General features: G+C 37.4%; 1 protein-coding gene across 6 annotated transcripts in view; it reads left to right on the forward strand.

The window, feature by feature from the left end:
• CNKSR2 (connector enhancer of kinase suppressor of Ras 2) overlaps positions 1 to 26,282 on the forward strand; it is a 205,884-nt gene that overhangs the window by 60,705 nt on the left and 118,897 nt on the right. For all 6 annotated transcript variants that reach the window (XM_058044931.1, XM_058044933.1, XM_058044932.1 and 3 more), the window contains exons 5-6: positions 13,682 to 13,723; positions 23,538 to 23,657. In XM_058044931.1, the coding sequence (XP_057900914.1) occupies positions 13,682 to 13,723; positions 23,538 to 23,657 (162 nt within the window). The remainder of the gene's footprint in view (positions 1 to 13,681; positions 13,724 to 23,537; positions 23,658 to 26,282) is intronic.

The raw sequence follows: 26,282 nt of genomic DNA on the forward strand, positions 1-26,282 counted from the left end.
AATGTCCTAGCTGCTGTTTTTTTAATATGCTCACTGAACACACTGATTCTTCATTGTGCTTTCTTTTGGATGTAAATTAAATCTTTCAATATCACGTGGTTTTTCTGTCTCAGAGTCTTGTTTTCTTTTATATGCAAAGCATTTTATAGTACCTTACTAGCTTAGGGGTTTTTTATAAAAAATCTACAGAAGGCAATGTTGCAGTTTTTCTTTTTAACAGCAGAGAACAGTTTCTTACAATGCTTAAAGGTTTATAAAAGGTATACAGTCTGTACATTTTTAATACCTTTGAACTTTTTTAAGACTTTTGTAAAATTTAAAAACAGAACTTCAGTAGCTGAGTTCCATTAGGTGTTGATTAATTTATAGTCAATGTTTAGATTTATTAACCAAAACAAAAAAAATACCAATTCTGTAATCAATATGAAGAATAAAAAGCACTAAACTTAAAGTGGCTTGCTTGAATTATTTTGCACATTTTGAAGGCAATTGTAATACTGTGTTTCTTCATAGAGTTAAATTATATTGGGCATCTCCCTCATTATCAAAGCTAAGCGGATAATGAATTAAAATGACAGTATTGCATCACTCTTATAAGGATAAAGTCTAAGAAAACCTAATGAGTGTCTATGTTTTAACTTATAAATAATTAGAAAAGCTGGAGTTATAGACAGATTTTGGTATAAAATGTGAGAAGACACATGCTTTGTTTTAACTATCAGGTTTTCTATGTGTGTTGCACATTGCCCAAGGCCTGACAGGCCAGTGTGCAGTGGATATTTGCCAGTGAGAGCAGGCCCCTCAGACCACTGCAAGTTATTACTGTAGCCTGCACTAATCATCTGCTTCTATGCAGCTGCTTTATTTTGGCTGAGGTATTTTTTCCTCCCCCTTGGGATTTTAGGATATTGTTTCACGGCCTCTTCTGCAGGTTTTGACTCCAAATACTGTTCTCCTTGCTGATGGCTTCTCTAATTCAGGGCTTGCATTCTTGTTCATTTTTGTAAGAAACTTTCCTTGCAGAAAAACTAGAGGGGATAAAAAAGAATTTAAAAAACAAATCCATGAGACTGTTATTATTTTTTGCTACCATTTCCTTGCGTTCTCTCTCCTACACATATCTGTCTCTCAGTAGGAATTGAAGGCTGAGCATTATCTGTACTTTCTGTTTCCTCTGCTATGCATAAAGAAGGCATAGATCCTGTACCATCAAGTTCTTTCTTGATAGTACAGGATAGATGTCAAAGGGCCATGGTTGTGTGTATGTGAGATTGCTTTGGGTTGTGTTTGTTTGCCTTAGGTTCATTCATGAATTTAGATTTGTGTTGACAGAATTACTCCAGTCACAAATGTGTGTCAGGAAGAACATGAGAGCCTGTTCTTGATGGTGTTCATGGAAATCTTGCTGTTGACTTAGATAGCTGGGTTATTCAGCTTCAGTGGGAGCCAAGAACTGGTTGGTCCTTTTGAGTGTGCTCATTTTGGTTTAGAAAGGTAGTAGTAGCTAGACTGATAACTGTAGGGAACAGCAGATTTCTTGCTTTCTTTGGGAATCTGTAGATAGGTTTTATTTTTATTCTCAATGCTCTCATTCCTCAGAAATTCATTAAGGTTTCACTAAAGAAGCTTTCTTCTTTAAAATTGAAGCCTTGGAAATCTTGGGAATATCTGAAAAGCCTAATTTTATATTGACTTTGTAAGTTAACAGACAGTAAAGAAAATTTTGCTGCTGAACACACTATTTCTTTTGCTGCTCTTTAATAGTGATCATTAGTAGCCCTCATCACATGTTTTTTACTTTCCTTAATCAGCTTTCACAATGATTTGCAGTGTTTATTTCATTTTCAAACCACTGATGTTTATCTTGCAGCTTTAGTGTCTGGTGGGATTTACTCAGGAGTATGCTGCAGTAGGAGCATAGCTGTAGGCCTGTAAATGCTCCTTTAGAAAAGCTTCAGTGCATTTTATTCTCTGCCTAAAGACCTCTTTGAAGAGCTGTGGTGGAAGCAATGCTGTGTAACCGGGGTGGAGATGGAGAGCAGTCACTTGGCTGGCATGGATCTGCCTTGCATTGTTGCACAGAGCACACTTCTGTCATCAGCTGTCACAGCAACTTCTGGAGGTCACCTCAGATTTTGGATGACACAGGGTGAGAACCTGAGTGGTGCAATTTGGGAAGTGGCAGCCAGGATAGAAGATAGCAAAGAGAAACCAAGATAATCCTACACAAATGCACTGTCTGGACTTTATGGGCACCTGTGATTTTGGGCTAAGAGCTGTGCTATAGAGCACAAAGAAGTGCTCTGTGCACTGCTTTAGCTGAGAGGTTTGGAACTTTTTTCCCATTTAAAGGCATTTGAGATATAAAAGAGAAAGGATCCATATATTCCTTGCCCAATGGATGCACTTCCCATCCCATGGGATATTTCTGTTGGGCTTTTAGCCATGGCTGTCTCTCAGATAAAAGATGTTGAAAAGGATCACAAATTATTTCTTGGAAAATGCACTATTTTTTATGTCGTTGTGGGGTTTGTAATCACACGGCTGTAAACTCAAAAGAGAAATGTTTCAAATGTTAAGTTTCACTGAGAAATGTCAGTAGAGGCTTGTTTTCCAGTTAAAAGGATAAAATGGAAATTTACCTTCCTAGCTCCCCTGCTCTGACTCAGAATTCAAATGCAGTGATATAAAGTGGTTCTATTCATTTGCTAAGGACAGTATCAAAATCATGAATGAAGAAGAATAATTAATGTCCTGAGTGCCAGTCTTAGAAATTATCTCTCATCTTTTCCATCACAATTCCTCACTTTTGTTTTTAAGTCCTAATTATTAAGGACTTTAAGGACTCACGAAATATAGCTTAAAATTTTAAAATTTCAGGTCATATCAAATTGTTAATTATCTCAGGTATCTTTAGCTAATAAAATGGTTTTAATAGTTTAGTGGTGTGAAGCTGTGATTGGATCATCATTGAAGCTGCTTTAGGCCTCCAGATTGTAGGGATTTTCAAAGCCATGTGTGTTTGCTGGAGACAGTTGCATATTAAATTTTAAAGTTTTTTATTTACATTTTTAGCATTATTCATTCCACCCCAACTTTATTACCAAATGTTTGCATAAAAAATTGTTAGCCTGCTGTGGTAATAATAATTTCCTTCCCATCTGTTTAGGTAAAAATACTGCATGATTAGGAGGCCACATTCTTGAAGTTTCCTATTTATATGCATAGCACTCTGTTTATACAGTGTATATATTTTTTGTTTATACAAAACTGCCCCATATTTGTTGTGTTCAAGTGAGGGGGGAGTATACAAATAGGTAACTAGATAGATGTTGGGGAAAGTTATAACTAAATAGCTCCCCTTGAAAACAATTCACAGGCAATATCTGCCTATGTATATAAAATCAAAAGGGTATTCATATGAGAGTATTATAACTCATTGTCAGTAATGCTGACAGGAATTCACTTATCTTGTATCTTTCATGTGCTGCTCTTATGCAAGATTTTCTGTTCTATAGGTTTCAAAGCACCTCTCAGTAGTGGTGTTTCAGGATACATACTGATCTGTGCAGTTATTCTCTTCACTTTTGAAGGAAGTTAATGTGTATTGCATATAATGTATGTATAGTCAAAAATAGAAACTAAAGGATTGTGGGAAGCATGAAACTGTTGTTTGTTTACAAGAAGCTATATCAAAGTAGTTTAAATGTATGCTCATGTATGCTCTTTAGCAATGTTTTTCTCTTTTTCATAGTAAAGTAGCTTATTTCTTTTAAAGCACACTTTTATGGAAAATTTCAGATGTAATTTAATGTAATGTAAAAAGTGCCTGAGGTACTTAGCATTGATGCCTTTTTCTGATTCTGGTAGTGTGTTTCTGCTATTTGATTATACAGGTTTTTTTCCCCTTGAAATGGTTTACTTGTATATATATTCTCTTTTGATGTAAATTTTGAAGTGCTTTTTGAAATGGAATTGGGCATGGAATAACTGAAAGATTAAAAAGTCAATAATAGTCTATTGGGATGAACCTCTACTAGAGCTAATTTGATGACTCATTAGTTGTCCTTGAGATAGATGCTGTAAAGAGGTATGGGGTTTTCTTCCTAAAGTTGTGTACTGCTGTATATGTCTGTGATGTGACATTTTCAAAGTAGCTTATGAAGCTGCCACCCTGTAAAGGTGAATTTATTTTCTTTTCCCTTCTCAGAGAAAGTAATTTTCTTTTCCTAGGGGATAGAAGGAAAAAAAAACAAACCAAAACCAAAACCCACCAAAATACTCAATTGCTTAATAGGTAAAAAACTTAGTGACCAGAAAGCAAAAATGAGTTGGTATTGACTTGTTTTGTTATTTTTAGGCTTTTTTTGTTTTTTGTTTGCTTGCTTTTCTTCCAGATTAATGATTGACAGTATCTGAACATGGGGAAGAGTGAAACACAAAGCAGAATATTTTGTGAAAAAAGAGTATTCTTTTTCACAGGGCATGTGTTGGTAAACCAATGCAGCTGTTAAATTTTTCTAAGAAATGGAGGTTGAGTGAGTCAGGGTGAGACAGTGAGAGAGTCAGAGACTATGGAACCACATGCAGAAAGTTGCAGAAAAGTTGGTGAAAACTGAGATAAAGTGTAGATAGGAGAGAAAATGTGGTTTTGTATCTCATGTTTCCTTTAAACAAAAGCTTTCTTTACAAGGCTGATGTGGGCCCTGTGTCTGTGCACACTGAGTGGCATCACAGTCTCCATCTGAGTGAGGCACGCAGGATATGCCACTCTTACTGCGTAATTCTTTATACATGGCAACTTCCATGATTAATGGTGATGTGTGGTGTTGGTCATATCAGTAGATGTGAAGCCTGAGATTCTGCATTTATTACTTTGGACACTGAACTCCTTTCTCAGGGCCAGAGCACTATCTGTAATCAGGTACACTGAAGCACAATCCGGTTCAGTACAGTGAGTTACAGAAACCATGTGTTGCCAAGGAGCCAGTATAGTGTCTGTCTTCATTTCAGGACTATGAATGTGTTTGTTTGCTTAAATCCATTACAAATACATACATTTGAGATGATCCAATATGAAACATTGAAGTTGTAGCCGAGTCTGGAATGCTCTCTACCTAAATATTAGGGTTTTTTTTCAGTTCAAATAATTTAATTTTTTCTATTGGCAAAATAACCACCTATAAAAATATAAAACATGCAATATTTTGCTACAGTTGTATTTTTAAAACTGGGATTATTTACCATGACACTACTGGAAGAAAAGCAGAACTGAAAAATTAAGAAGTTATTTACCTCTAAATTGTCTTGGAAGTGACATTGAAAATTTAAGAACTGCAATACCTCGTGCTACAAGCTCTGTTTTGCATGCCAATAATAAAACAGTTTTGGATGCATGAGGCTTTTTTAGAGGTGTGGGAAGTGTTTTGAGTTTGTTTTTTTTTTCCTTTGGATGTACAATTTTTTCCTCAGTTCCTATCTCTCATCTGTTAATTGTTTCAGTGGATTTTTTTTTGCCTCTGAGAATGTCACCAAGTAGAGAAATCATCTGAGCAGCTGAAATTTGACTTAGGCCATGTAAGCACTTGTATTCTGAAGGATATATGAGCAAATATCAGTGATTTTACTGGGTGCTGAAATACTGGCTGTGGCTTCTGACTGAATGGTGTGCTGGCTCATTTTAGAAAAAAGAAAGAGGTGTAACTCTCTACATGCAAAGTAAGAATTAATATGTGACCAGATCCCTAAGGAAAGCAACATGATGTCTTTTACAGAAAGGAGAAATAATTGGAAATGGAAAATTACTTCAGAAAGATAGAATAAAAGAGCTTAGTGTACCTATTGCATCTCTCTTAATCCAGCAAGCAATTTTTCCCAGTAGTTGCTTGGTCTGTGGGTGATTTATGTAAGTTGTATTAAATTTCTACATGAAGTATTCTGTTACTATGGTGATAGGTGCCACTCCACACAGATTGTTTAAATAAAATTAAAGCAATTCTTTGTACTCAGTAAGCTGAGTAATTGCTATTAGTTTGTACACAGGGGTTATGAACTTAGAGTACTGCAGGTTTATTGCATTTTTAGGGAAAGGCTCTAGACTTCTAGAAGCATGTGTGTAGGTTGCATAAGAGATGTCCTTTTTTATAGCATTTATTTAGTTGGTTGCATTGTATTTTCCCAATAGAGATTTTTTCCTTCTCCTCTTACTGTGATGCCTGCTCACCATTCTGCTTTTCCCCACCTCTCTCAGTTCTTATGCACATTTCCAGTGGGCAGGGACAAAGTGGGTCCTGCAGGTTCAGATGAGTTTACTGGCATTAGTGTGGAGGGGAAGGGAATTAATTCTAATAGAATGAGGATGTTATAGATCCAGTGGCAAGAAACTGCAGGAATTGAATAACTGTAGCATAAATGAGAAAGAAAGCAAATATTTCTGAACGGCAGAGGGAATAAAATCGACAGGATTTGTGTGGGAAGCGAAGAGGAGTTGAAAATGGCACCCAGGTTGTGAGCTTGTGGGACATAAGGTGGTGGAGCTGTTGACAGAGATAGGGAAAGAAAGGGGGAACAGGGAGTGTTTGGGAAGAAACGTGATTGCAGCTCTTCAGCATCCTGTGTAAGGGCTGGTGGCAAATATCCAGAAGGAGATTCTGAACTGTGATTGTGAACAGAAGGGCTGAGAGATCTGTGACTCATCCACACAGAGATGATAATTAAAGCAGCATGATTTTAGGAGGCTGCTGAGCAATAGGGAGGAGGTTGCAGAAAAGGGGAGAGTTGAGGATAGAGCTCCCTGGGACTGTTGCAGTTGAAGCAGCCATAATGGGAGATTTTTGAGCAGCCCAGTGGAAAGAAAGTCATGGAAGTAGCATATTTTGGGATGGTTACTTAGAAATACAGCACAAATTTTAACAGTGTCTGTGTAATTTTAAAAATTCATTTCCTGTGGCAGCAGCAAAGGGTTACCTGTGCAAGCACTGAGTGTTGTATAGCTTGGAGGAGCTTGCTATTGCATTTTAGTTAGGTAAGAGACAGAAAAGTATTTCCTTTCCCCTTCTCTCTGTTCCATACATTTGTAATTTTCAGCGTCAAGGTCCATACCTTTTGTATCCAACAACCTGCCAGACCTCAAAATATAAGATGTGGTAAAGCACATCAGGAAGTGGCTGACTGTTTCATGCTCTTATTTCTTAGCATGTTGCCAGAGGGGAATGTTACCTAGCTTCTGTAGCTTTTGGGGCATTTAAGGTTTTTTGTTCCTTGTACTTTTAAAGGGGAGCTGGAGAAGGGGGTTGAAGGGAGCTATGTATCTGTCAGTTTGTTTTCTATTATTCCAGTAATTACCCAGTCAAGCTGTAAATCACAGTCTAAGCAGGATTCCATAATATCCATCAGTTTTCTAATCATCATGTTCTACAGAACACAGCATTTTGTCATAGGCAGCCATAGCCTGGGCTGCTTCAAAAGCAGATTGAGGGAGGTGATTCCCCCACTCTGCTCCATTCTGGTGAGATCCCACCTGCAGTGCTGCATCCAGCTCTGATGCCCCCTATAAGAAGGATGTGGATCTGTTGGAATGACTCCAGAGGACATCACAAAGATGATCAGAGGAATGGAGTCCCTCTTGCTAGGAAGACAGGCCAAGTGAGTTGTTGAGCCTGGAGAAGAGAATGCTCCAGGGAGACCTTTATAAGCATCCTTCCAGTGCCTAAAGGGGCTACGAAAGAGCTGGAGAGGGACTTTTCACAGGGGCGTGTAGTGACAGGACAAGGGGCAGTGGCTTTCAACTGAAAGAGACCAGTTTTAGATTTGATATTGGGTTGAAATTCTTCTCTATGAGGGTGGTGAGGCACTGGAACAGGTCTTCCAGAGGAGCTGTGGATGCTCCACCCCTGGCAGTGTTCAAGGCCAGGCTGAATGGGGCCCTGAGCAGCCTGGTCTAGTGAGGGGCATCCCTACTCATGGCAGTAGTATAAGAACTAGATGATCTTTAAGGTCCCTTCCAGCCCAAACCATTACAGGATATCATTCAAGTCTACTGTTTCAAAACTTTCATTGTTTATTCCTGCCATCAGCTGAATTAGATATATTTTCAATGTATTTTCTAATTAGTGAAAGTCTAAATTAACTCAACCTGTCTTACTCTTTTACCTGTTTGGAAACTATGTACCTGTGTCTTTGTGTGAGAAAAGTGGTAAGGATAATAATGAATGGAAGTACACTAAAGGTTATGAAACTTCTGCCACCTTCATGTGTTGGCCAAGCTTTAGACTTTGTCATCATTATTGTTGAGAACTTTTGTGAAGACCTTCAGTGATGAACAGCAAAACTCAGTCCTGTGGCTCTCTTGCTTTAGCTGAATTGGGCAGCTCATTTTCAAACCAAATGAGCCCTTCTAGAGCCAATGGCATAAGTTCCCTAGACCCAGCGACTCTCAAACAGGCACCTTGGAGCCAGAACAACTTATTTTGTACTCCTGAGACTGAAGGGGCTGGAAGTTATGATCTGGGCATTCTCAAGTTAATTATTTTTTATTGTTGCTAAGTAGCAAGACCAACAGATCATCCATTTGACTTACACTGCTATTAAAGTATTCAGTTACAGTTTTAATCAATTTGAGAAGCAAAGGGATGTAAAGGATTTTTTGATTTAATTCCAGCCAATGGCTACATTGCTCAAGAGGGTTTTATGCCAAAGGTTTGGCGATTTATGATAGTCTGAACCCCCTTTTAAGCAATCATGTAATTCATTATTTTTGTTACAAATAGAAAACTGGAGCTGCATAGCTTAGAATATTTTGCATGACTTGAAAAACAATGATGACAACAATTCCATTTGACATGTTTTTAAGCAATATGTAAAATCTAGCCCCCTTGAAACTAGACATGGAAGATGAGTGGGATTTCTCATGCATTTTCCAGGTAATTTTACTACTGCTTTTAAATGGTGTTCCTAACACATTTACCTACCAGTTTTCATCTGCCACATACTGGAAAAAACAGTGCAATATTAACATACATAAACATATATTAAAAAGCTTAATCACTTTGTTAATCATAATTAGCTTCCTGTAAATTCAGTTGGACTGCAGGGAAAAAGAAATTAGGAAATAAGTGAAGAAGCTCCACCACAAGCATCATAAAAGCTACCCAGAGATTTGATGATTTCATGGCAAGCTCTTGCTCTTCACAAGTTGCTCCAGTTGAATCAATCACACAGCCTGCCTTTTTAGGCAAGGCTATTATCATATGAATATACGAAGGGCACTTTTGGATTAATATGTTACCTGAAAATTTTGACGTTTTGTTCCTGAAAATTGTGTAGTCTGCTTCTATATCAGTTCTGCCTAGGAATTTGCCTTGCCTTATAGGAGAAAATAGATTAGGATGACTACATATACATGAGCAACTAAGGCATTCTGCTGAACAAGCAAATATAATGAAAGGAGTCCACTCCATCTCTGAGTGCTCTGATGTAAGGTTTACTAGAAATGCTGAAATGTTGGTGAAAGATTTAATGCATATATTTCTGCATTTCTCCCTTTTAAAAAAAATCCATTAACTATTTCTGTGTATATATTTCTTTTTCTGAACTAGCATAATTTATTCTGAAGTATGAAGTTGACAGGAACTTAAGACTGCCACGAAGAGTGCAGTGCATCAGCTGCCTGGAATACATGGCAAAACCATGAATAATAATAATAGTTGTACTAGTGCTAATAATGATGGAAAGTTTTAAGATTATAGCCTGCTAGTATACTGAGAGAAATGTTTGACAGGTGATTGCAATAGGTAATTTGACAGGTTGCCAACTTGGACTTGTAAACCAAATCATATAGATGCAAAAATAGAAATGTTTTCTGCAGAATATTTATCCCACAGTTATAGTAATGGAGAACTGCATGAACATTTTTTATCTGTGGGACATGGGAGCAGTAGGGTAAGTTGGCAGGTTGTCTGTACCTCAGTTCTTCACATTTTGAGTTCAGTTGAGACTTAATCAATGTGGGTGCAAAGAAAACAAAGAATAAGGAAGGTAGTAGTGTAATCAGCTGATCCCATTCCCCACTTCAGTGAGATTCTAAGACAAATGTTTAAAAAGAAGGTAGTAATACTGAGGATAGAAGAAACAAAAAAGGAAAATATAAAGCATCATAAACACTGCTTTTGGAAAAAAAAATCCACAGATATTTGTATTTTATGTGTTGGTCTCACATCTGATTTGTTCCAGCAGTGTCTGGGGTGTGATGGGTAAAATAATGTGTACATGTTACAGTGTTGTCACCAGTCAGTGGGTTTAATATAAACGTCCTCAGCAATTATTCCTTATGACATTATGGTAGGAACTGTGCAGATATAATTTTTTTTTTTTTTTGTAGAGACCATGTGAAGGTTGTGAAGGTCAGAACTTCTGGAAGAAAAAAAGCAATGCCTCTCAGTTACAGTGTGGTGTAGGTCTTGCTAGTCTTAAAATTAGGTTTTGAAATTGTACTGGGATTGAAGATGGAGAAGAACCTGCTCCTTGATTTGTGTGATTTGTTCTTGCTGCTCTTATCTTCCTCCCTTATTGCTTTCTTTTTTTCCTTCCATATTGGAGCTCTTGTTTCTCTTTTTTTAGGATAGTTCCAGCTGTATGACAAAGGTCCCTTTTGCCAGTTTTGTGTACGAGGCAGAGCTGGAAAGAGTGACCATGAAGATCGGATATTACTCATAAAGTTGTTCCATCATATTTCCCTTTTAAATCTCTCCTTTTTCTTGTGGATGATGCTCTGCTATTTTTCTCCCTTAAATTACTAATGCCAGTATTTGACTATATCTTCAGGAAATGTAAATCAACAGAATTTCTTTTTTTGCTTTATTAACAATGTGTGTCATTAATGTTTTCGAAAGTAATCCATAATTAGAAAATAACCTTACAGTGTTTCAGCTGAAGTTTTGTTTGGTTGGTTAGAAGATCACATAGCCTAGGTATACTTACAGTATGGCAGTGAATATATATGCAAAGTTCTGAGAATAAACAGGTAGAAGTAATACATCTCTTCCTTGCTGTAACCGTGCCTTTCAGTTCAGGGATAATCACAGTATTGGTTTAACTAAGTGAATAGCAAATTTTTAGCTTGTGTAGGAGTAAAGCTTGGTTGCAGATTTTTGTGCGTGTTCTTGCTTTTCTAAAGTAGAAAAAAAGTTGATGTTAAACTTGCATATGATCTGTTTCTTACCTTAATTGCAATATTTTGGTACTCTAGTTAAACAGATATTAAAGAAAACCTTTAAGGAGTAAGATATAGGCTTGTATGGAAGAGAAAGACATTCTCCAGGTGTGGGTGGTATTGCTACTAAGAATAAAAACTTATTTCTAATTGCATAGTTAGAGGCTTTTTATAGTTCTCAAGTGCTTTAAGCTCTTTTAGGTGAAATGAAATGGGCATAAAAAAGCAATAACTGTAAATGGTAGAAGCCCCCAGTAATAAGCAGTAAACCCAAGGGATGTTTGTGGAGGATGGGCACATTTCCTTTAGCCCTTGCTTAAAGACAAAGCACAAAGCAGCAGAGGGAAAGAACTGTTCCCTGTGACAGAAAGCGGCGTGTGGCTTTTGCTGCTGGGCTTGTTCAGAAGCAGTCTCAGTCCTTCTCTCTAGGGATGGCTGCAGGAAGTGGAAACAAGCTGAGGGATCTGCTTGGTGACCTTTTCCAAAGTTTCTTTGAGTCCTAGACTTCAGGGCTGCTCTGGATTGCCATCATAGTTCTTGCCATTCCTGCACATTTCCCAGAGTTCATGCCTGCATTATGTTTAGTTGAGTGTCATTCATGTATAGACAAAGTGTATTTTGGATTTATTTTTTTTAACCTAAGCATTGCATCTGCTGTCCTCCAGTCTTTCTGTCTTTTATGGTTTACTGAACTTTCTCTTGCCTGCATGTAATATCAACAATCTGCTGTTACTATGTGATGACTTACTTAGCAATTCTTTTACTCAAACCCTGGATTTGTAGGGAATGGTGTGTTGAGGAGGGAAATTCAGGGTGAATCTATTCATAGACTGGATGCCTGACAAGTTTTCCACTTGTTTTGCTATCTTTTGTGGATTCAGAAGCATTTTAATTTTTTTATATATAGTCTTGGTTTGCCAGAAGAAAGCATATTTCTTTACTTTCCTTCATGATTGTGGGGGAGTTTTCAATTCAAGGATTTAGCAATATTTATCTGTTATTCACTGCTTTCTTGTTTGTAATAAACTCCTACAGCATTTGAAATTAAATCTTTCTTCTCTTAGTAGTGAGACTTCTCAAACAGTATCCTCTTTAAACTGTGTTTAAACTTATAGTAAACTCTTCCTATTACCAATGAAATTGTCTGCTTAAAAGCACTTTTTTCTTCAATATAAATGTTGCAATCTCTTCCTGCTATTTTTACAAAATGATTCATAAGTAACCATGCAGAAAATAGATGTATCCAGATTGAAAATGTTACATGCCCTCCCACATATAACAATGAAATGTGTGTTTTGCTACTAAGATTGCAAATACTTCATTGATGTCTGCATATAATTAAATGTGTTAGATTTTCTTTCCGGCTAAACTTACTGGCAAATGTTTCCTGAATGCCAACAGCTGTTATTGGGAAAATGCTTCCCAATCAACATGCTACTTCTGCACACATGGCTTTATATAAAGCTTAAGGACACATTGGCTTTTCTTGCCTGAGTAACACTGGAAGTGTTTAATGGATTAAAAGTTCTTTTTTTGAAAGAGTTGCATATAAAAATGTTGGTTTCTTAGCAGGATAAATTGATTTTAAAATGAGACTTTAAACATGAAAACTTAGTCACATCTTGCATGTGGTTTGTTAGATAGGATGCAAAGCATCTGTTCCAAACAGAGCTTGCACTAATTACCACAAAGTTACAGCACCTGAATGAACTCAAGAGTGGTTCTTTCACCAATACTGATTGTATTCCGTGTGCTCTCTGCCTTGGGAATTCTATTTCCTTATATCCACTGAGATTCTAGCCTGTCAGAAAAACCTTTGCAGTCCCAGCCCCCCTTCTGTTGGTGTTGCTTATGGAAGCTGCCTCACATGCTGCATGAGGAACTGAGGATGTACCCAGGGTCCCAGCAGGCTGGGTGTGCCTCAGGTTTAATGAGTGAGCTTTGGGTGAGGTGTTTCTCCTCCCTCTTGTCAAGGTGTGTTATAAACAATCAACTCCTCTTCCCTCTCCATCAAGGTTCTCCTTCCCTTCTTCAACAGTGTGCAAAAATGTCAGTTCAGCTCAGCTAGAATTGTTCATCTCAGTCACTTAAACTGTTGCTGGAATCTCTGTTTTCCAGTGGGACCATTAGAAGCTGGTCATTTTTTTCCATGCTCAGGGGTGGCTGCTGGAAGGCACTTGGGTGGTAGACATGTGACTAGCTGGTACATGCCAAAAGCATGTAAAGTACAAAGAGTATTTTCTGTCTCAAGAAGGAAACAACTAGAGCTAGTGAATAGATAGAAACATTTAGCAGGATCTCATTTCCTTTAAGTGGTAGCTTCACACTTTCTTTCAGTTCTTTCTAAGTCTTTGAAATACTTTGTTTCATCCTAAAGACTTTTCAATTTGTTTCAAATTGCTTTAAGGGTAAGTAAAGACAGGGAAAATGATTGGACCAATTTAACCTGCTTTTTCTGCTTTCCTTTTTCAGGATTGCACAGTATATGAAACAGAGAACAAAATTCTTCATGTGGTGAGTACCACTTGGATTTCTCATAACCAAGTTTATAAAGACCACATAGAAGTCTAGAGCTGTGTGTTTTGTGCTTTTTGTATGCAGTGGCAGTTTGATAACTAACTAGACTGGGTATGACTGAATGAGTTTATGGAACTACTTGTGAGCAGGTCAGGAGCTTTGAAAGGGTTTGTGTTTGTCTGGCTCAGGCCCAGCTGTTATTTGTAAACCATGATTAGAAGAGTGATGTTTTTAAAAGGCAGTTTTTTGAGAGAGAGATGGTTGCTAGGCTTCTATGAAATAATTTATGTTTGTGTTAGTAATGTAGCTTAATTTATACAGCTTTATTCCCCATAGGAGCCAGGAGATAGCATTAATTTTCCTATAATTAGGCTATGTTTCCTTTTGAATTCTCAGCATAAATACAATTGTCTCTTCTGAGAATCTTTAGTGCTATTCATGGTAAATAAAGCAGATAAAAGTTATCAGGGTATCAGAAAACATGATGAGTTTAAAAGGCTGGTGTATAGAGTGTCAAAAGCTTGAGTAAACTTTGTCTGAGAGCTGCACCCAAATTTTGGGTATTAAATTGTATTTCAAGTTGTGAATGAGCTTTAGTGAGTATTAAGTTAACCCGCAGCTTGTTTCTAAAAGTTAGATATGAAGATAATCTCTTTAAGGGTGAATAATGAATTAGTTAAATTTATTTCGCATTCAGGTGGGTTTTGATATCCTACTGTTCTTATTACCAGAGCTTAAGCCAGAATATACTACATTTCTTTAAGTGATCTTCCCAGTAAATGTACTTCTTTTTCCATTATTTATTTTATCCACAGTGTACCTGTACAAAATGCTTGTCAGGCTGAATCCTGTAAGCTTTTGATGCTTTCATTTCACAGTGGAAACGGATGTGGAAAAAAAAGTCTCCTTGTATTTTTAAGTTTCACTGACATTTTTTCAGGTGTGAGACATAAAGAATTAGCAAATTTAGTGAGGCTGACATCGTCATCTACACTAGGTCAACCTCTGCAAGTATTTAAGTAATAAAATCTTTCATTACATAATCTTGGCAAAAGCTGAAGTGCTATGAGTTTGAAATTTATATATATAGCCTGGTTTTCAAAGCATGCTTGCTGTCTGCTGTAAGAGCTGAGAGTTCTGAAATCTTTTATATACACTATATACCTTATACAAATTGGCAGAAAGGATTGTAAAGAAAGCTGCCAGAATTTAGGACTGAGAAAACATCACTTTATACAGTCATTAACCGACAGTTTTGAAGAAACTGAGAGGAGTTAATTCAGGATACATGAGTACACAAAATCAAGACAGGTTTCAAAAGTTATTTTACATCATTCTGACTCTTGTAGGTTTATTTCTTTAGTCTGCAGTAACTTCATTGCGGTCACAGATGGACACAGGTATAAATGTACCTTCTGTGATCATTGCTCAAGCTTGAAAGAAAACATGAGCACAGACAGAGCCTTGAATGCCTTAGTGAAGCCGTGGGTTAAAAATGACCCTGTAAGGATTAAACACAACTATATGGATTACATGTAACTTGGAGCATTTCTGACCATGGTGCATATCAGCTGATCAGTGGGATTTGATGGGGAAAGGCTGACCAAAAGCAATTGGTAAAAGATAGATCTGTGACTAAGTAATTAAGTTATGGCATTTGAGATCATAGAGGCACGTAGAAGATACTCATCATATTTTCAGTTTGAAATAGTTTTTTACATGTGCAGGTAAAAAGGTTGATGAAAGAATTGGAATTGAAAGCAGTCACAATTCCCTCTAACCCTTTTCCTTGGAAGATAGAAAAAGGTGTCATGGGTTTAACCCTTTAGACAATCTGGAGGGAGCAATCCAACAGTGAAAATGGGTTTCTCTGACACAAAAACAGCAGTACTTGTGGGAAAGGCACAGAAGGAACCTTGAGTTAGAAATACTGGGAGAAATAGGAAAGATTGAGAGGACATGTGCGCAGATATTGTAGGAGAGAAAGTAAATTCTCTCTTTTTAAATTCTGAGATCACACCATTCCAAGTCCATTTGCAGAGTCCATTTCCCATCTGAAGTGACGTTTGACCAGTATCCTATCCAGCTGCCTTTGAATGATCAGATACAAACATAGAGCTGTGTTTGCTGAGCTGACTTAGACAAGAAGTTGAATTCAAAGCTGTGGGCTCATCCCATGTAATTTCATGTACTACTTTCTCTTCGTGACACAAGGAAACAAGTTTCTCAAAAAAGTAAAAAAAAAATTACTAACAATCAGTTAGCATTTCTTGCAATTAGCTTAAGGAAATCCTTTTTGCAAGGTATTCTTACTTAAGATTGAAGCCAAATTTTAAGAGAGCCTTCTTACATGAGTAAAATCGATCTAGAGCTACAGAAATAAAAAAAAAAAAAAAAAAAACAAACTTAAAGGACAGTTGTGTACTCTTACTTGTCAGGACACCAAGATATTTACCACCTTAGGAGCAGACTGTTGGATCAGAGTAGTAGATTTTTGTGTTCTGGGTTGAACATCTCCATTGTCCATGGAATGAAAAGTGGGTTGTTTTTTGGTTGTTTTTTTTTTTTGGGGGGGGGGGGGGGGTGTTTTGTTTTTTTTTGTTTTTTTTTTTCTTTATGATTCATGCTGTGGATCAAGGGCTGGAGCTCTGTAAGCACAGATCTCAGATCTCCTGTGGGGATGCTGCCCTCTTTCCCTTGGAGTGAGCCTGTGCCAAAGTGGGGAAGAAGAGAATGTGTGGGCACAACAGAGATGTGAGACCATCCTTGGCTATTGAATTACACACAAGGAAACCTCCAAAGTTAACCCATCACTGAGTCTTCATGGCTTCCTCTAGGGGGATAGAATACAGGAAAATAAAGATAGTGTAGAAAGTAATCTTATCCCTAAGGAGTTGCAGCTGGGCCAATTAGCAAAGATTAGGAGCAGGCCTGACTTTACCAGGCCACAGCAGTAACCAAGGAGAAGAAGATGCTATAAAAGAGTGGGGTGGCTGGGTGAGAAGGGAACTGGAGTTAGCTGGCTGCTTTGTGGAGAAGAAAGAGTCAGTGCTCTGAGGGGCTGTCCACGAGAAACACCAAGAGGGTGTGGAACTTCTGTGACAAGGAGACAACAGTATGGAGACAACAACCCCTGCAATAAGATGACAACAGCTTCCTCTGAAGCATGATGAAGTAGGCAAGAATCTCAAATAAATGACTGACTAGTTTGCTTTAATTAGGGAGGCCAAAAAAGAGTTCATGTGCTCATATTCTAACAGCACTAATTTTTTCTAAAAGCACATGAATGCCCTCTTTCCTTCAGAGGTGACAGTGTGTGACTTGTGGAGATGGCAGAATTGCCTTGTCCACAGACAGCACGTTTCAGTGTCACTTAATGTATTCACATGTTGACTTTTCAGGATTTGCTTTGTAAGAAATGGTATTTTGAAGACACAGAACTCTATAGCTTCAGCTTATATTCAGGGAAGATATATTTTTGTTTGCTCCAAGCAATATGAGTTTCAAATGTTTTTAAAAAGCATTTTGATTATCACTTATTGTATTAGGTTAGCCGGGAAATGAATCTATGTTATTCAAGTAAACATATAAAATGTATCTGAATGAAAAAGGTCTGACTGAATAATTATGAAGTTTTAAGATGCAATTACCTACTTGAATTTGTTTACTTCTTCTAAACGGACTTTCAAAGTGTGTCTAGGGAAAAAAATGTCTTTTCTATAATATTTTTGTCCTAGTGTTGAAAAAGCTATTTAAAGACACCTACATTTCTTACAATTTGGGGGTTTTTTTCTGTGACTTCTTTCTCAGAAACACTTGGTTTCTGTGGAATAAGAAGCATAAAACCGCACAGAAATAATGTGTTGGGTTCTGCTCATTAAATTTCTGAAATGTTCACGAATAAGGAAAAATGCTTTGGATTTCTGCCACCTCATTTCTCAGTATGTTTTTTCCAGGCTAGCTCCTCTAAGTCAGCAATGTAATAAATAATTAAATTATACTAATCATAATTTCTTGATATAAACAGAAGTGAAATAGCACTAGAAAATAATACTAACAGAAGTAGATGGCATTATTATTTTTTTTAGTATCTTAAAGAAAGCAGGTTTAGTATTACATATGGCCTAAATAGGGAAGGATAGGCCATAGGTGTGGTCCTGGCTTCAAAATTGAAAATTACTATGCTCTTGCTAGTTCATACTTAGAGTCTTTATATTGATTTAACTTGAGATGATAAAGTATTTAGAAAATTGCTCAACTTAAAAGGCTATCAGTTTATATCTGCTTATTTGGGGAATTATATGTTAATCCCTGCAAAATTCTGACTGGAGTTTTAAAATACTTGAAAAATAATTCATTGATTCCATCCAGCTGTTCAAGGCTGTATTTGATGGAAATACCCAGTTCAGATTAATCCACATGAAGCAGTAGAGTATTAAAACAAGAGCAAAGCTAGAAGAACTAATTATAGAAAGTAGAAGCCAGGCTTCGGTCAGATTAACAATAAGTTTTAACTGAAAATTTTTAATAATTTTTCTTTTAACTTTTTTAGATTAATTCCATAAGAAAAATAGACACTTTTATTAAGGAGTTTCTGTGTTTAAAAATTAGGCTGCATGTCCTGCAAACAGAAAATGCTATTTTTTTGAGTTGAAAAACTGTAGAAAGTGATCTGCAAAGGGAAACTAATATTCAGAAGTTTTTTAAAAAGCAAATGAGCTATGCAAATTTGAAGAGTTAAAAAAGAGAAACAAGCAATGGATCAGAATGTTCTCTTTTTCCAAGAGCCTCATTGAAACCACAGTGATGATAATTTGCTCCTGCCCACTGTATTTGAATCTTTGTTATAGAAGTATAATGGACTAAAAATACATTGTCAAAGGTATCATTTTATAGTCTTAAAAAAAAAGAAAATGTAACCACCTTCTGCCTTTCAAGAGTCTATACCTTGTAAATTGAACTGAACAAGCTTCAGTTTAATAGAAACTTCTCTTTTTACAGCCAAAAGCAGATGTGGTTTACTATTTCAACTTTATGTATGCATCAGTGCATGTTCAGGCCCACTTGGTTTTAAGACTGCTGGAGTTACTGATGTGTTCTGTACAATATAGCAATTGTTTTGGACTAAAATTAATTGGTTAATAATGATTTGGTTTGGCTTGAGTTAATTAGTTAGACTTCATTCATCTTTGACAGCTGCTACTAACTAAACTAACAGACTAAGCTTAACATTACCCAGACATTTTGTTTCTTACTGTTAGCCTTGAAAGTCCATATGTCTTCTGGGTATCCTGTTCCTCACTCTAATGCCATAGATGGGGCGCTGATGAGGGAGGCTGGTGCTTTTCTTCTCAGTCCTGGGAGCATGTTTAAGCCAGGACGTTTCAGTATTGCAAATACTTGGCAAGATAGAATTTAAACTTGGCCACTAGCCTGGGTAAAAGGAAGGGACAAACCTAAATCTGTTTGCTTGACCAGAAATGCTTGGTGACCCTAGAGCTGCCTGAGCTGAGCAGACAATGGATGGACAGACAGGTTGAGGAGAGGCCACTGAGGCTGTGTCCATAGGTTCTTCATCTGATGCAGAACACAGATGTTTTCCCTGCACAAACTGGAGTAGCCACAGAGAATCGAAGCAGATGCAAATCTAATTCAGTCACCTTTAGCTCCCCATCCCCCTGGCTGAAAGAAGGAGCAATTGTGGAAAAGCTGTTAGAAATTGGTACCTTACAGTCCAAAAATACAGGTAGAAACTAAGTATTATCTGTCATTCTTCATGCTCTGAGGCATAAAGAAGTTGCCTACTGAGGGAAAAATAATGTTTCCCTTTGAATTTCTACCAAACAATGAGGTGCTGTGTGGTGATATTTTTTGTTCTCCTTTGAGTCATTTAGCTTTGCACATAAAGACTGTGGTGTAGCTTCAATCTGCAATTATAGGTGTGTCACTTGAATAGAGAGGAGAATTTATTACTGAAGTGCACTGATGAGTTACTGCAAAAGAGAACTGAAATCGTTGCTTTAAAGGCTCATAGTGAGAACAGGGACCATGTGACAACAGGAGAAAATGTAATTATCTGTTGGTTTCTCTCAGTTAATCTTTTGTAACTTGCTTTTTTTTTGGTCTGGACAAATCCTTTCACTATGTGCAGATACCTTGCACACTGGGAGCTGAGTGCAGCTTGAAAAAGGCTGGGGATTTTTAATGCCTGCTGATTTCTGTGGGAGCAATTGGATCCTCAGCTTCCTGTGTGTCTTACTGTAACTAATACTGCATTGCAGCAGGCAATCAACACTTACAAAGGATAAAGGATCCTGATCTTGTTAACAGTGTTTTCATAATCAGAGGTGTAGTTTTACAAAGCCTCCCAAGGTATGACAATTTGAGAGGAAAGGTGACTGCCATCTGATTTTAGTGGAACTAAAATACATGTCTGTGGTACAGATTGTCCTGAATAATTCTGCTGAGAAATAATGTGCTCAAAAATTGTTAGGAACAAAATGAGTGGAAGAAGTGCAATGCTTGAGTGCTTTGCCATGTGGCTACATCTTTGCCTTGGAAGGACCTGATCCACTGAATGGCTCCAAGGTTTTTTCCATACGGATGCCTAATGGGGAGGAAGCACCTTCATGGCGAACAGACTGTTTTGTTTGTACACCGATTGATCAGCATGCTATCAACACAAATTGTGAATGAGAGATTCCTGAGAGTAAAGGCAAGGAAAAAAATGCATAATTTTGCCTGTGTCAGCCTTTGGACATGGTTCCAGTGAGGGCCTATGTACCCTGCTTTGCAGTGGGCAGAGAATATCTGCAGTGTAAGTGTGTGCTGCTTGCTGTCCTGACTCTCTCTGGACAAGTTCAGAGTTAATGAAAATTTGTCTTTATAGAATCACAGAATGACTAGGTTGGAAGAGACCTTAAAGATCATCAAGTCCAACCCATGCCCTAATCCCTCAATCAAACCATGGCACTGAGTGCCATATCCAGTTTTGTTTTTTTTTTTTTTAACACTTCCAGGGATGGTGACTCCACCACCTCCTCAGACAGGCCATTCCAGTACTTTATCACTCTTTCTGTAAAAAATCTTTTTCTAATATCCAACCTGTATTTCACTCAGAGCAGCTTGAGACTGAAACATACACCAAATAGATACCTGATCCTACTTATAGTTCAGCTCTTTAACCAAGGAATATTTAATGAAAATATTTAAATTTATAGTAGTTTATAGGGATAATGTGCTGCATTATCCCCATAATTAATTAATGTTGGACTGCAGTGGGAATATATAAGGAAGCTGTGAGACCCAAAAGGCAATAGTCTTTTAGAAATGCATTGAAGCATATGGCAGATTTTTTTTATCCTAGCAGCTTGGTGATTTTGGCACCTAATATTCCCAGCGCTCCTCTTGAGGAATATTCACACCATCTTTTTTTATGATTGCAGCCAATTAACTGTACTGGAATGCTGATCCCCACAGGCATTGCTGTGTAGACTGCCTGAACCCCTCTCATGGGGGGCAGAGGTGCAGCTGCTCCACAGGACTGTTTAATGCATCTCACCTTAGGCTTCTGCTCCATGCCACATCCTGGACTTGCCCAACTCCTCTCCTTTCCCCATCATCTGTCAAGGCAGCTGGGAGTGTGTTCTTCAATGAGGAGCCACATCTGTGAAATGCCATACCTTGTCTTAGGTGGTAGGAACACTCCTTTTCTGTGTATTTTGGCATCTCTCTGCAATGCAACAGTTGAAAATTGGAGAAAAAAATTAATTCACTATAAATAGAAGCTTTTCTGAAATTGCTAATAACTCCATATATTTAATGGGTTTAGAGGAGATTATTGGGAAGAATAGGTGGATGAAGTCTAAACATATATGAAAAACTCCATTTTCATCTGCAGAGAATAATTTATGATGTGAGTCTCTTCACTTTGCAGAAATAGCTGAGTGCTCTGTAATTTTTTAAGCAATTTTTCAATAATGCTCAGTGCAGTTCCAAGATGGAAGTAGAAATAACATGCCAACACTGTATTTAAAAACACAAGTCAACACAAATCTAAGCTTTCATTTTTATTATGTAATTTATTATAATTTTACCTTTTAAAAATGTCTGCTCAAAGCAATTTTCACGTGTCCAAAAGCCATTAAAGAAGCCCAAATTTCAATAAAGTTCTCTTTTTCACTTTTTTGTAGTTCAGCTGAAGCACAAACCATTCTTAACCTCATTTTATATATTTCTTGATGTCTTCTGTTTAGTAATGATTCTCCATCATGAAAAAGTAGAAGGGTGATGTATGTGACTGTGGTTGAAGGTAGTATTTTTTCTGGAAGAAGATCATGTTGGTATTATAAATTTTGTTACATTTTCCATTTGATTTTCTTATTCACCCTGAAACGTTATTGCTCAATAAAATAAGCAATTTTTACGTAAGCCTAAACTTTCATCTGTTTTTAAATACTTTAAAGAGAAGAAGAGTGTACTGGTCTGTAACAGGATTGAGATGTCACTATCATTGGTTGGGGTTTTTTGGGTGTTTTTTGTTTGATTTTTTGGTGGGGTTTGGTTTTTTGTTTTTTTTTTTTTTTTTTTACTTTTGTTTTGTTTGGTTGGTTTTTTTGGGGTTTTTTTTTTTTTGATGTTTTGTTTGTTTGTTTGATTTTAATCACTTTTTAAAAGTTTTCCTTTTTACATAAGGTATTTGTAGTTTACAATTTGAAATTATAATGGTGATTTGGCAGGAGGTTATATCTAGTTTTACATCACGTTTCCGTAGCATTGTTGCAGATGTTTTTACTGTAAGAACTGTACTTTGGGATCTTGGAAGATTGATTGGAACAACTGTTGTGTGCAGTTGTGTTTCAGTCATTTGAGAAGACTGGTTAGCTTTCATCTTTGGAATTTCAGAGGAGTTAAGCTGGTTCTTCATTGCTTTTGGAAATGCCCACAGTTTTGGGACCAGAACAATCTCCTAATCCCTGAATTTGCTGACAAAAGATGGAGTGGAAATCTGAATAGGGAAATCATTTAAAGTGGCTGAAAGGGGGCTTCCTAGAAAACATTGAAACTCTCAAAAATCATTTTCTTACAGAGAATGATAAGAAAGCCTCACAGCTTTCCTGCTTCTTAGAAGAGGTTGTTCAGGGAGTGAGAGATCAGGAGATGAAGCAGTACCAATTTCACAGTTTCAGCCTTTTTAGAATTTTTTTTCTGTCTTGCTGCAGAGGCTGCCAACTATAACTGGTTTAAGAGTTATCCCATTGTGAAGTGGCGCTTTATTGTAATCTTCATGTCTGCAACAGTAAATCATGTGTGGCAGCTGTAGAACATGGGAAATGCAGTCCAAGAACAATTAGCATGTTTTATTAGTATAGAACTTCAGAGTTAATGGGAGTTACCTGTCATCATCAAGAGCCTGATTTTCATCTGTGCTGAACAGCTGCACATTCAATGGAAAGCAGTGGGCTTTGAGACACTTACTGTCTTTGCAAAAGATGTGGGTGGGGTGGGAGCTGGGGTCACCACACATTCCCTGTGAGCCTGAGCAGGGCATCTATCCCTGAAAGTGCGTGGGAGCCCCTCTCTGTCTCTACTCAGATACAAAAGCATTGGCATCCTGTTCTTCCCTGATCTAATGCTGTTAGTTCAGGGTCATCACAGATTATGTATTTCATATTGTATTGCTGCCTGAGGCCTTTCCCCCTCTGCCTTGTATGAACTTGAGAAGCATGGTGATTTCAACTGTATATTGACATTCAAATAGTTAGCAGTGGTCTGCTTATTGTGACTTTTTCTTTTCTTTTTTCTTTCCTAGTGTAAAACTCTCTCTGGAGTCTGTGATCACATTATCTCGCTCTCTTCTGATCCACTGGTTTCCCAGTCTGCCCATCTCGAGGTGATCCAGCTTACAAACATCAAGCCAAGTGAAGGGCTGGTAAGAAGTACGCAGTTAATCAAACCCATCATCCAGGATGAGAAAGTGATGGTTTTAAAAGAAGTTGTATTTATGAAAATAAATAGGACATTTTAGCCTTTTCTATTTTAAAGTTTGAAAACAGTTTGATTCCTTTTGCTAGTTTGGTTTCTCATGCAGCTGGGCTAACAGGAAGAGATTTTGTAAAGCTGACTGAAGTATGCGGAGTTTAGTGAACAGGGAGAAATGAGTAAGAAATTCTTGCCATTTATACCAGCTTCTGAAAAATGGTTCAGATTGTTCTAGGATCTTGAAGTCGGAAGGGACTTAAATTGCTGAGATCAACTCAACCAAGAAGTTTGCGTGGGCTTATGCACAAAACCTGTCAGATTCTGGAAAATGCTTCATAGTGTCTCGGGGATACAAAGCTATTTTATAAGTTATTCCAGGGCTTCATAGCACTGCTGATAAGTAACTCATCGAATTTTACTGCAAGAATTCTGCATTCTTAATCAGGTGCTTGTGAAGGCTCTTAATGCAGCCATCCTGTGTTTTTTGTTCAAGAGCTGACCATTGATCTCTTGTTTACTCAAGTATCTAACACCCGCTGCATGGAAAAAACCAACAATGGTAACAATTCCAGATGTATGACTTTACATCTTTAATAATATCTGTTCCCATAATGTTTGGAGGTAGAAAAGATGTTCAGAATACAGTTAATTTTTTTTTTTGTCTAGAGAAATAGCTTTTGCAATTTCTGCCCAAGCTTATTCTCGTTCTATATTCTTGAATAGTCTTGAAGGAGGACTGTCATACTCTTTACAACAGGTTTTTGAAGTTGTCTGGTTGTTGCAGTTTTGGAGAATATTTTTGGGTGGTTGGTTGTAGCTGGGTTTTGGGTTGATTTGTTTTTCTTGGCAAAGTTGGTATGCCAAGTTATTTTGAGCAATTGTACACTAAATTAGTTTTCCATTCTTTTGGAAAATTACAATTGAAATATGAGAAAAACCTCAAAAACTTGGATGAGTAAATATGGCCCCATCCTTTGTTTTAGTCTGCAGTTTGTTTTCCCTTCCTCTTCTGGCTTTCTTTTTTATCTCTGAATCCATTTTAAACTTGTCCTTCAGGATTTCAGCTTCTCATGGATTCTCTGCTCCCTCTCTTTCCCTCCCTTTCCGCAGCAGTCAGCCTTTTGAAACACTTTCTTCTATTGTAATGAGAAAATCTTCCTCTTTCTCTTGGTCACCCTTTTTTGAGTGCTGTCCATTTTTATCTGAACTTGAATTTTTTTTCCTTTGTCTTGTGGCTGTTTTTTTTTTCTTTTTTTCCCCTTCATTTAAGTTTTCGTGTAGGTTGGTATGAACTCCCAGGGACCAAGAAATGTTGAATGGTATTTTTGTAACTAAGAGTGTGTTTCATGGGTCTGTTCCTGCTGGGTAGCTGATGAGAGAATCTCTTTCCCTCTCTGTGCCTCTGTTTTACACCCTCTGTCTGTCTTGTCTGTTTAAACTGGAAGCTCTTCAAGGCAGGGTTTTTTTCTTTTTATGTATTTGTCAACCAATTTAGCAGGGTCTTGATGTCATTGTCTAAAAAAATAATTATATGTAATTTTTTAAAAAAGGAAAATAGCAACCATGCAGTATACAAGCTTTAGAAGGATACAATGCCATTTTGACAGTCATGTTTTTTCCCCTCATCCTTGCCTGTGTGCCACTATTGTGTTGCCTGGGCCTTGTGCCTCTCCTGTAGATTGTGAGCTCTCCAGAGCAGGCTCCAAGGATGTGGACTCGCGCCGGGAGAGTGAAAATCGTCCCCTTCCCTCCGGAGCCGCGCCATTCTGGCCAGCAGACCACCTGTGTCGTGTGCTTCCTGGTGATTTATGTGCTCTTGGGCTTCTGTTTGCTTTGTAAACTAGTACCTGCCCCACTGAGTGCTGAGGGTGTCAGTTTAAGAACTGGTGGTGGAGCTTGGAGTTGTGAATATTCTTTGCACATCAGAAATGCTGGGATGAATGTGACGCTCAATCATTTCTGGACCTTCTTCCAGGATTTGTGCAATGATGGATCTGGAAAAAAGGTTTATTGTCAATTTTCCTGTTTCCAGATTTTTGACCCACATTACAGTTCTGTGCTGGCTTTACCAATCACCAAATAAAATGTTGTATAAAAACAGAAGGACTTCAGGCAGAAGAAAAAAGGCAAGGATGACTGCTAACTGGGAAGATTTTTTTGTCACCTATCATAAACGGAACATCTACCATCTCAAATTCAATAGCTAAGAAGCTAAAGTAAATGTGGGAGAGAAAAAGCAAAGGACATGAGAAGGAAGTTAAAAGGATTGGAAACAATGCTGTTGGTGTTGAAACAATTGGAAAACAATGCTGTTTCCCTAAACTCATGGTAAATATATGATGGAGTTAAGAAAATGCTTGAAGCTTTTACAATTAAAGAAGATTGGCATGATCAGGATATTTTAATCAGCACAAATAGTTCCTTCACTGTGTTTGGTCTTTTCATGTGAAAATGTAAGTATTTGTCAGAGGTAAATGTAAGTTTTCAGACTAATACCTGAATGAGAAAGGATTAAGTAAATGTGTTACCATGTCTCATAGATACTAAAACTAGCTAACATCTCTGACTAAATAAC

The sequence above is a fragment of the Melospiza georgiana genome, chromosome 2 (assembly GCF_028018845.1).
Source record: "Melospiza georgiana isolate bMelGeo1 chromosome 2, bMelGeo1.pri, whole genome shotgun sequence".
Classification (NCBI taxonomy): domain Eukaryota; kingdom Metazoa; phylum Chordata; class Aves; order Passeriformes; family Passerellidae; genus Melospiza; species Melospiza georgiana.